The 12,127-nt window shown below is 34.0% G+C and overlaps 2 protein-coding genes across 3 annotated transcripts in view; one reads left to right on the top strand and one right to left on the bottom strand.

The window, feature by feature from the left end:
* Positions 1-12,127, bottom strand: part of THSD7A (thrombospondin type 1 domain containing 7A) — a 394,233-nt gene that overhangs the window by 15,792 nt on the left and 366,314 nt on the right. The window contains exons 19-22 of the mRNA XM_081283672.1: positions 11,163-11,280; positions 10,767-10,912; positions 10,172-10,346; positions 2,956-3,129 (exon numbers count right to left, since the gene is read on the bottom strand). Coding sequence (XP_081139798.1) covers positions 2,956-3,129; positions 10,172-10,346; positions 10,767-10,912; positions 11,163-11,280 — 613 coding nt within the window. The remainder of the gene's footprint in view (positions 1-2,955; positions 3,130-10,171; positions 10,347-10,766; positions 10,913-11,162; positions 11,281-12,127) is intronic.
* PHF14 (PHD finger protein 14) overlaps positions 1-12,127 on the top strand; it is a 604,994-nt gene that overhangs the window by 394,288 nt on the left and 198,579 nt on the right. The gene's annotated exons all lie outside the window — the stretch shown is intronic.

Below are 12,127 nucleotides of genomic sequence, written 5' to 3'. Positions count from 1 at the left end.
GGCTGGCTTTGAACTCTGATCCTCCTGTGTCAGCCTCCGGAGCTGCTTGGGATTACAGACATGTGCCACTGTTCCTAGCTTGTATATCTGTTTTTAAAACATATAATGTTCCTGAACTCTCTTACTTCCAAACACTTATTTATTGATAAGTAACAGACAGACATGAGTGATGGGAACAAGAGGTTAAAGGGATAATTGTATAAATTAGGCCTACTGTGCTGACCTCTACCATGTTTTCTTTTAAAAAGCAATTTACCTGCTGCTCTGGGTGGCTTTAATCAATAGGATATGCTACATTTCTCACCAAACAATCTGTTATTTGCATAAGAAAAACAGGCCCCAAAGGCTCCTCCCTGTCTATATGAAGAACATGAGTTACTGTAAAGCAGAGCTGGGGGAAAAATAAAATGTTGAGACCTTTATACAGACTACATTCCAAGACTCCAGGAGACAGAATTATCATTATTAATAATAATTAATTATTACTAAATTCCCTTAACCATAAAACCTATAAGAATGAGTTTCACATAGGACTGGTCATCATGGTAGCATGAGTCAAAGTGACCCCAGAGTTACCTTGGATCCTTAGCATGCCATTATAATGGTAAAATCTCCCCTCCATGGGGTAAGACCATTATTCATAGTGGGAACTCAGAAGTCTGAGGGGATCTTGTCAGTCAAAAGCCAAAAGGTAGACCTGAGTAGGACTTTCTGGAAACTTCCCTGGAAACCCCAATACAACTGGACCAGAGGGGTGCACCATCCCTCTCCTATCTGAGAGGACCCACTCTTTCCCTTGAGTGAGTTCCCCTTTTCTCTTTTCCTATCCCTTCTAATAAACTCATGTGTGCTACTCTGAGTAACCTGTCTGAGATCTTCCTGGCATGATAGCAAGAACTAGCGATTGAGGACATCTGCAGTCACTTCTATTTACAGATGACCTTGTTCTGCAATGTTTATAAATTACCTTGAATGTAGAAAATTTTTTCTTCTAGTTCAAGTTTGGTTTAAAAGTTTTTATTGTAAATTATTGAATTACATAGTTTTCCATTAAGCATTAAAAAATAAAACCCTATTTGTTTCTGTTAATGAGTACAATTATATTAGTAGATGTTTCTAATATTTATGTATCTTTGTATTTACAGAATTAATTATAATTTGTCATGATGTTAATTATCTATTAAATACATTATGATTTGGTTAACTAATATTTTATGATTTAGAAATTTATTTTCACCAGGTAGTTTTATTTCATTGACTGGTTTTACTGTAAAAATTACACTATCTTAGCAGTTAGGGAAACTTTACTTGTTTTCCCCACTTGATTTGATTTTATGTACTTTAGATTTCAAAAAAGTAAGAGTTAACATTCTCTATTTCTTTATATTTTGATAAAATTTATAATTAAACCTATTAAAGTTTTAGATTGTGAGTACGTACAAGTATATATTTGATAGATTTAAATTTTTAATAATTATAGATTTCATGGTGTAGCCTTTTTATTGCTCTTGATAAATTATAACATTGTAAGTTATTTTCATTTAAGTTTTACATTCATTAGCAAAAACTATTTATAGAATAAGATTTTCTAATCTCTTTTCTATTTGCAATAGTATCAACTTTGCTTTTTTTTCCTATTTGATTTATTGTGAGGTGATCTACTTTGTTAACTTGGTCAGAATCAAGCTACTGGATTTGAGAATTATTTTTTGTTTGTTTTGTATCTCATTTTATTTGTACTTGTGTTGGTTGAATTTTATTTCCTTTTTTTTTTCCTTTTTAAAAATGAAACTTCTTGAGACGAAACCTTGTGTACTTTTAGCTTTTCCTTCTTCTATGTCAGCATTTAATGCTGTAAGTTCTCTAAGTACTTTGGTGCATCTCACATGTTTGACATATTATACCCTAAAAGTGTGCTTTTCAGGTTTTACCTTTGGGTGTATATGAAGAGATTTCTTGTCCAATTGTTGTGTTATTGATTTCTAATTTTATTGTACTGTAATTGGGCATAAACAATTTTTTTTCTTGCCTTGGGAGTTGTTCAATTTATTGTAGACCCTTAGCTTGTTCTACTTCTCTATTTACCCTAATTTACCAATCAGATAAGATACTTCTTATCTGATTGGTAAATTAGGAAGATTAAAGAGACAGGGTAGGTAATTTTATCTAATCCTTGGTTTATATCATCTTGCTCATTTATTTTTCATTTTGAGTGTTCTTATCCAAGAATACTTCTAAGCTTTCTCCTTCAACTTTTAATGCAACAATGATATTTTGAACCCTACTTGCTTTTTTGTTATATTTTTAAATTGTTTCAGGACACAAGTAGGAATAACATGGTTGTTGAGCACTGCATTCTCTAGATTACAATTCTTTTGCTTTAATGATATTTTAATGCTTTGTGGTTCTTGAATATGTCAGAATATGTCATGTATTACCAACATGAAGTGAATTATTCTGTTTGTGTGTATATAAATATACATAGACACATAAAGTAATAGGTACTTATATATTCTATGTCAAATTATATTAAAATTAACATCTGATCAACAATTTGATTCATTAATATCTGAGAAAACAGTAACATCTCTCATTTAGCTATGAATTTATAATTTTTCTTTAATTTTGTCATTTGATTTAAGTAAATGGAAAGATATTGTTAGATTCATGAATGATCATTATTATTATAAGTGTACAAACAATATGCTTTGAATTATCTTAGCTTCTTTAGCTCTAAATCTGGGAAGAATTTTTATGATATTTCACATTAATCAGGGAGAGAGGATTTTTCCTTTCTCTAAATCTCTATAATTCAGAATCTTACTCTTCATTTATTTCTCAGTCTTAAGGGTAATCACAACCAATTTTCTTACTTAAGAGAAAACTCCTTATCTTATGCTTTTGCTTATCAACACAGAACTAAAATAATTAGGCTTTATTAATTGCAGCACTTACCATCGCATGGTTTTGTTTCTAACATCTGCTCTGGGCAAAGATGTTGATTCTCCAGTTCTTGTATAATCACTGCTCTGGATCGGACCTGTATTCCACCAAAGCCTAGGTCTTCACCATTCACACAGGTCAGCTGGCACAGGCTCCATGGAGACCAGTCCTTCAAGTAACAGTCACCTGTAAAACACAGGTTTATAGTTTAGACTTACACATATAAGGAATAGCCCGCCTGATGATCGTTTTGATTTGTTTTGATTTTTAAAAGTTTTTTGATCATTTAATTCTAACCCCACATGGCAATGTTTGTAGGTATACTAGTCATATATAATATTTATAAGATGGATATGCAACTAATAGTTGTAACTTTACATGTAATTTTGAGTTTGTATAAATATTGTCATTTTCAGAGTGACTATTATGGAACTATTTGTTGTTTAATGATATAAAATAGAAACTAGGTTTGAAGGAATTTGACCATTATGATCATCTCCTAACAGAACAAATATTTGGTTAAAATCTTCCATCACTCTTGTCATTATCATTATGAAGGGGTTTATTTAAATCACTGACACATAGAACTTGGCTTCTTTTTTTTATTATTTTTTTTATTGGTTGTTCACAACATTACAAAGCTCTTGACATATCATATTTCATACATTAGATTCAAGTGGGTTATGAACCCCCAATTTTACCCCAAATGCAGATTGCAGAATCATGTCGGTTACACATCCACAATTTTACATAATGCCCTATTAGTAATTGTTGTATTCTGCTACCTTTCCTATCCCCTACTATCCCCCTCCCCTCCCCTCCCATCTTCTCTCTCTACCCCATCTACTGTAATTCATTTTTCTCCTTGTTTATTTTCCCATTCCCCTCACAACCTCTTATATGTAATTTTGTATAGCAATGAGGGTCTCCCTTCTTTTCCATGCAATTTCCCTTTTCTCTCCCTTTCCCTCCCATCTTATGTCTCTGTTTAATGTTAATCTTTTCTTCCTACTCTTCCTCCCTGCTCTGTTCATAGTTGCTCTCATTATATCAAAGACGACATTTGGTATTTGTTTTTTAGGGATTGGCTAGCTTCACTAAGCATAATCTGCTCTAGTGCCATCCATTTCCCTGCAAATTCCATGATTTTGTCATTTTTTTATTGCTGCATAGTACTCCATTGTGTATAGATGCCACATTTTTTTTATCCATTCATCTATTGAAGGGCATCTGGGTTGGTTCCACAGTCTAGCTATTGTGAATTGTGCTGCTATGAACATCGATGTGGCAGTATCCCTGTAGCATGCTCTTTTAAGATCTTCAGGGAATAGTCCGAGAAGGGCAATAGCAGGGTCAAATGGTGGTTCCATTCCCATCTTTCCCAGGAATCTCCAAACTGCTTTCCAAATTGGCCCCACCAATTTGCAGTCCCACCAACAATGTACAAGTGTACCCTTTTCTCCACATCCTCGCCAGCACTTGTTGTTGTTTGATTTCATAGTGGCTGCCAATCTTACTGGAGTGAGATGGTATCTTAGGGTGGTTTTGATTTGCATTTCTCTGACTGCTAGAGATGGTGAGCATTTTTTCATGTGCTTGTTGATTGATTGTATGTCCTCCTCTGAGAAGTGTCTGTTCAAGTCCTTGGCCCATTTGTTGATTGGGTTATTTGTTATCTTATTGTCTAATTTTTTGAGTTCTTTGTATACTCTGGATATTAGGGCTCTATCTGAAGTGTGAGGTGTAAAAATTTGTTCCCAGGATGTAGGCTCCCTATTTACCTCTCTTATTGTTTCTCTTGCTGAGAAAAAACTTTTAAGTTTAATTAAGTCCCATTTGTTGATTCTTGTTATTAACTCTTGTGCTATGGGTGTCCTATTAAGGAATTTGGAGCCCAACCCCACAATATGTAGATCGGAGCCAACTTTTTCTTCTATGAGACGCAGAGTCTCTGATTTGATATCTAGCTCCTTGATCCATTTTGAGTTAACTTTTGTGCATGGCGAGAGAAAGGGATTCAGTTTCATTTTGTTGCATATGGATTTCTAGTTTTCCCAACACCATTTGTTGAAGATGCTATCCTTCCTCCATTGCATGTTTTTAGCCCCTTTATCAAATATAAGATAGTTGTAACTTTGTGGATTAGTCTCTGTGTCCTCTATTCTATACCATTGGTCCACCCGCCTGTTTTGGTACCAGTACCATGCTGTTTTTGTCACTATTGCTCTGGAATATAGTTTGAAATCTGGTATCGCTATACCGCCTGATTCACACTTCCTGCTTAGAATTGCTTTTGCTATTCTGGGTCTTTTGTTTTTCCATATGAATTTCATGATTGCTTTATCTATTTCTACAAGAAATGCCGTTGGGATTTTGATTGGCATTGCATTAAACCTATAGAGAACTTTTGGTAATATCGCCATTTTGATGATGTTAGTTCTGCCTATCCATGAACAAGGTATATTTTTCCATCTTCTAAGATCTTCTACTTCTCTCTTTAGGGTTCTGTAGTTTTCATTGTATAAATCTTTCACCTCTTTTGTTAGGTTGATTCCCAAGTATTTTATTTTTTTTGAGGATATTGTGAATGGAGTGTTTTTCCTCATTTCCATTTCAGAAGTTTTGTCGCTGATATACAGAAATGCCTTTGATTTATGCGTGTTGATTTTATATCCTGCCACTTTGCTGAATTCATTTATTAGTTCTAGTAGTTTCTTTGTATACCCTTTTGGGTCTTCTAGGTATAGAATCATGTCATCTGCAAATAGTGATAATTTAAGTTCTTCTTTTCCAATTTTTATGCCTTTAGTTTCTTTCGTCTGTCTAATTGCTCTGGCCAGTGTTTCGAGAACTATATTGAATAGAAGTGGTGATAGAGGGCATCCCTGTCTTGTTCCGGATTTTAGAGGGAATGCCTTCAACTTTTGTCCATTCAGAATGATGCTAGCCTGAGGCTTAGCATAGATAGCTTTTACAATGTCAAGGTAAGTTCCTGTTATCCCTAGTTTTTCTAATGTTTTGAACATAAAGGGATGCTGTACTTTGTCAAATGCTTTCTCTGCATCTATCGAGATGATCATATGGTTCTTATCTTTAAGTCTATTGATGTGGTGAATAACATTTATTGATTTCTGTATGTTGAACCATCCTTGCATCCCATAGAACTTGGCTTCTAAGTGTTAATAATTTCAAATGGGTGTACAGTTTATTATTGAAAACAGTGTAAGCAGTCTAAAACAGTCTATGACTATTTTATCTATCCTTCTTCCTAGAGAGGTTGAGATGAGACAGCAAATTGAGCAGCTATAGCTGTGGAAATGATGTGTACTCTTTTCTCTGATCTACGTCTTTAATTGGTTTTACCCTCCTCTTTTTTCAAATATCTATTGAAGAACAATAAGTAATATATACAAAATGATCAGAGATCATGAATGCACAGATGGCTGAATTTTCACAATTGATTACATATGCATGTGATCAATATTAATCAAGGAACAGAGCATTCCCAGAGTCTCAGAATGCCTGTCATGTCATGTATAAAGTCATGCTATTATGTACTATTTTCTGTGTTTGGCTTCTTTTACTCATTTATAGATCAACCACATATTTATGTGGTTCTAATTTGATTTTTTGTTACTGCTATACTTTGTTCCATTATGTGCATATACCTGATTTAGATATCTATGCTACTATAGATTAGCATGTGGGGAGTCATAAATTTTTCCCATTATAAATAATGCTGTCATAAATATTTTAGTGAAAGCTTTTAATGAACACATACACATATGTATGTGTGTATATATGTGTGTGTGTGTATGTGTGTGTGTGTGTGTGTATAAATGTATGTATTTCTATTGGACATATAAATAAGAGTGGAATTGCTCAATCATAGTATCCATGTATTAAAAATATTTTACCATTTTGGGAATAGGGAAGATTTAATAAAATATGCCTTTCTCATATTCCCATCCATTCTTCAGGATGATGGCTTGGTGATAGTTTTTAGAATATGCCGTTATTTATGACAGACACAAATCCAGAGGGGCTTCATATCACTTTAATTATTCCAGTTATAAAATATGACTACTTCATATTTCCTTATATTATACTATAGGTAACTAAGATTAGAACAAAGTTACCTGGAGATCTGATTAATAGAAAAACTTCTTATGTCATGATTAAGAAATCCTAAAAATACATGAATTATTGACCAAAAGATAAATGTATTACAGAAGAGTAATTTCTTGTAGATCTTTATTAGAGAACATTATCAGTACTCCTAAAGGACAAAAAGTCAAGTAAATTTTGGAAATGCTAAAGAAAAAGAAACTAGAAACAATTTTAAAGTAGTCTAAGAACGTTTTAGAAATACCCCTAGGAAATGCACATTTGAGTTGCTTGATTTTTAATTATGCGGGAAAAACTTCTAAGGTTTAAATTAAAAAAACCCTTTCTATAAATAAAGCATAATTTTATCTTCTAGACAGCAAACTACATGGAAATATACCTTAAGAAAATCTTCAGTAAATGTTTTAACAGTAGATTGAATTACGTAATTATCATCTCCAAATAACCCATATCAAGAGCCGAATATTTAATAATAGCAGATGAGAGTGAGGCATTCTCTTCTACTGGACATACTTTTCTATTTTGAACATGGAAATTATTGATATAAAATAATAAAATTAAAACACACCTGCCAAAGATATGACAACAAAATGCATGAAATATATTTGCTAATTCAGTATTATACTGTTTAAATAGTTCACATAGTGCTAGCTTTCAAACACCATCTTTAGAGAAAACTAGCAAGAAAGGACTTTGAGTGAACAGATTGCAATTTATAAGAGCAGTCATCTTCTGGATTGTGATTACTTTATTTAAAATGGTATGTTTGCTCTGTTCTATGTTATCATAGGATCCTGTAGTTTTCTTTCATATAATTTGCCACATATTATAATCATATGTTTATTTGTGTCACTATTAGGAACTTTTTCTTCCATTAGAAGGTGAGCTCTGTGAGCATGGTGTTGCTTGTCTCCCTCCACAAGTGCATTCCCTGACCTGCAATTACACCTGACATGTAAAAGTCAAATGAGTCGTGATTGTGCTGTGGGAAGCCATGGAAATGCATGGTGAGTCTCCACAGCTTGTTGCACACCCCGGTGAAGATGCCAGTTCAGCACAATAAGGTAGATTTCACAATAATCCTATTACGAATGCTGGACATTTTGGTTTTGGAATTGATAGGACTTCCACCTTTCAACCGTGGTCACTTTTTGTTGACTATATGGTCATCCAGCCCATCAAACTTCAAAGATTCAGTCGGTGGCCCTGCTACAGAGCCCTCACCCTCAGCCACAGCCTCAGTCTTGGTCTTCTGTGAAGCACAATGATATTATGTTTGATTGTGAGTGAGATCTTGGTTGAGATAAGGACAGCTTCAGGGACAGGAAATGGAACAGGGGAATTTCTACAAGAGCAAAAGGTATATCCAAGTGTGGGCATATCAAGAAGCAACACCTTGCCATGCTCTATAAAGTCAGACTTTATTTAACCATTCTTAACTGTGAGAACATTTTACATGACATCTATCTTAACACAAATTTAAGGGCATCATATAGTATTGTTAACTACAGGCACAGTGTTGTACAGCAGACTGCTAGAATTTATTTATTTACTTATTTTTTGAAAGAGAGAGAGAGAGAGAGAGAGAGAGAATTTTTTAATATTTATTTTTTAGTTTTCGGTGGACACAACATCTTTATTTTATTTTTAGGTGGTGCTGAGGACTGAACCCAGTGCCCTGCGCATGCCAGGCGAGCACGTTACCGCTTGAGCCACATCCCCAGCCCAATTTATTTATTTTTAATAACTGAAATTTTCTGTTCATTAAATAGGAGTTGCTCTTTAGATTTTGTAACTCAAACAAAATTATTATTTTATTTTCTAATCTGAAATAAATGAAAATATTTGTGTGGGCAAAGATCATTACAACAGTTGAATGACCTCAGAGTCTAATGCATAGTTCTAAGTATTGGGTATTTCATTTTCTACCCTGTTCAGTTTTATTCAGTTAATCACATTGTAATAATAATGAGTAATATACTATCATTATTGTCATCTCAAATAATTTACTTACTAAAAAATGAGTAAATTTAATAAATGGATGAGTATCTAACATTGTCACTGTTTCCAGTTTTTAGGAACCCCACTTCAATTAAACAAAAATTTAAAGATAAGTTTTCTTTTAAAATTACCATAATTTATCTTTTTATATAGAAAATGTTTTATGCCCAACCATTATTTTTTTGCCAAATACTTATTTTAATTTTTTAAAGAATAAATTTTTATAGAAATATATATTCTTATAAGAAAATCAGAAGAATAAAAAGTTTCCATTAGAGAATAAAATATAGGTAATTCATTTCTAGTCTGCTCAGAAACTGTTGCCTCAATATCTTTCCCAAAGATGGCTTTACTAGCATATTCTGACCTAAAATATCCTGAACAATTCTCTTCATCAAGCCCAAATTCCTAAAAATGAGCTCATCTTGCCTCTCATTTTTTCCCTATGCTATTCAATATACAACTATGCTATTTGCTATACAACATTTTATATCATGCAACCATTGTCTAACATTGAATCTGAATGAAGCAATTCAATATTTTCTTCCATAATCTTATTTTGCTTTCCAGTATCAAGAAAACTGCATTTTTTTCCTTTTGAATCCTTACTGATTCTCTATTTTTCTGCATTTTATGTTTTAACTACAGCTAAGGAGGTCTGAATTGTTGTTGATTCCACCCAGGACTCAAAATAAGCTTTCATTATGAGGATTTAAATCTTTCATTAGCCATTTTGTCTTCCAACATTGCCTTTCCCTCACTCTCTATTCTCTCCTCCTGTAAATCCCAAAGAGACATGTTTAATCCTTATTTTCTCAACTTTTATTTCATGCTTTCCCTGCTAAGCATAGGCCTTAGACCTTAGTCACCATCCCCTGCTAAAACTCCACAGGGGTATTAAGAGAAGCCACATGGAAGACTGGACTTCACCCTACAATCAGGAGTGAGGCAATTCACCCACAGCAGCAGTGTCTGGCTCTTAGGTATTATTGAATTATACTACTGGCACATCTTAAGTTATCCTATATATGCAACCCTGTCTTGACCCTGGTCCTGGAAAGAAACCACCCAAATATGAATTTTGTTCTGCTATTGTTACCTGGGCAAGGCTGGGTACAGGTTTCCTCCAGGATCATTTTTTTACTACCATCTACAGTGGGTTCAATGTCAGCACAGAATTCCTCATCTACCACTTTGCCGAAGTCATCAGATGACCCATCGCTCACTACACAAGAAATGTTCCTTGTTCTGGTCCCTTCTCCACACTGGGCCTCCTGGAATGGAGAAAGAACTAATTACAAAAAGAAAAATAATTCATTAGAGAACTCATCCTTTATAGTCATCTCTGCATCATTGATTTTGATTTATGAATACTTACAGAAGCATTTGAAACCCTAGGGAAGAAGCCTTCCAGGGCACAAGCTATAAAGCAATACTCTGAACAATTTATTTTGTTTTACAGCCAAAGACAGGCAAATACATTCTCATTAAAATGAATCAGTCTCCACGTGATTTTGAAAGTACAGGACAGGGAGTGTTGGTTATCAAAAATTCTTAAATGATTATAAAATGGCAAAGTAACTACCATCATTAAGATGAAACTTACAATCTGTGAGGTCTGAAGAATACTTCTGAAACCAAATTTCTGCAGATGAAGAATACACACTTTCATACAATTTCTTGAGATTTTATACCTGCACTTGGCATGGGGACCACTGGCCGTATTGCCACCGATAACAGGGCTTCACTGGGCAAGGCTTGGACTGTTCCATCAGGGAAGGGCATGGTCTTCCATCACCTTGAAAGGGCTGGGTCACTGTTCGTCTTCGGATCATTTTTCCTGTAAGAAATACAAAGCAATGCAACTTCAGTGGCATGTAGAATTGTGCAAGCATAATACCTTACTGGGAGAAGGTATCCCACAGGCTTCTCCCTGAGATCTAGGAACAAGCAAGTCTTGAATGTTTTGAAAAGAAAGACAACCAATCCAACCTTTCTGAAGATTATCTAATATGATTTAAAGCAAGAGGGGCATTTTGTTTTTATATACCTTGACCACTAGTCTAATGCTAACTGCCATACCAACAAACCTGTGAGTCCACATGTTTGAGAACATTCTGACCAAGGAGACCAATCTGAAAGCTGACAGTTCACAGGGCATTCCACCATGCAGGATATGTTCATCTGCCAGTGCTTCTCCAGGGCAAGCTGAAAGAAGAGAGGTAGACCCATTTGTACTGACACAGAGGCATGGCCACAGCCTATTGTCAGCAGGGGAAGCAAGTGAGAAAAGAGAAGGGAGGAGAGGAAGAGAAAGGAGAATAAGCATGCTTCATAATAGAACAACAAGATATCTGGAAGACAAATATCCAAACTATAAAAGTATAAAATGGTTCAACCCAGGAGAGTGGAAGTCAAGGATGAATGGAAGGGACCAATGACTACATTTTATGTTTTATGTATGTGAGAACATTTTCAATAGGCAATGAAGAAAAGTGCATTTAATCATAATTGGTTGAATTTTTCTAAATTAGGAAAATTTAAGTGTAAACATAATTACTTTCTATTTAAAAACCAAGAATATGATCAATATCTAGATCTATAATTATATATTCAGGATATTATTATTTTTATTTTTACATGTACATGTTAAACTGAAAAGCAAAAGGAAAATACTTTAAAGATAAATTTCCATTCATAACTAATGATATAATGTATTGAGATAATATGAAACATCAGTTTTGGGACTCAGATCCCAATAGCTCAATTGTAGAGCATCTATCCAACATTCTTACAGCCCTAGAGTTCAATTTCCAGTACAAAAAAAAAAAAAGTCAATTCTTAAGTAAGCTACCTTTTTCCTAAGAGAAATAAGGGTCCTTAGAACTTTATGATTCTAAATGTTTAATATATACTTTTAAAAAAAACAAACAAACAAATAAAGTTTCTCTCTACTAAAACTGATCTCATGAACTAACTGGCATGATTCAGTGATTTTGGTGTTAAGCCTCTCATCAGATAATAACATTGTACAATTTATTGGCATCTGAGTTCT

The sequence above is a fragment of the Spermophilus citellus genome (assembly GCF_964194105.1).
Source record: "Spermophilus citellus genome assembly, chromosome: 3".
Lineage (NCBI taxonomy): Eukaryota > Metazoa > Chordata > Mammalia > Rodentia > Sciuridae > Spermophilus > Spermophilus citellus.
Note: the sequence above shows the minus strand (reverse complement) of the source record. Positions and strands in the feature narration are given on the sequence as shown.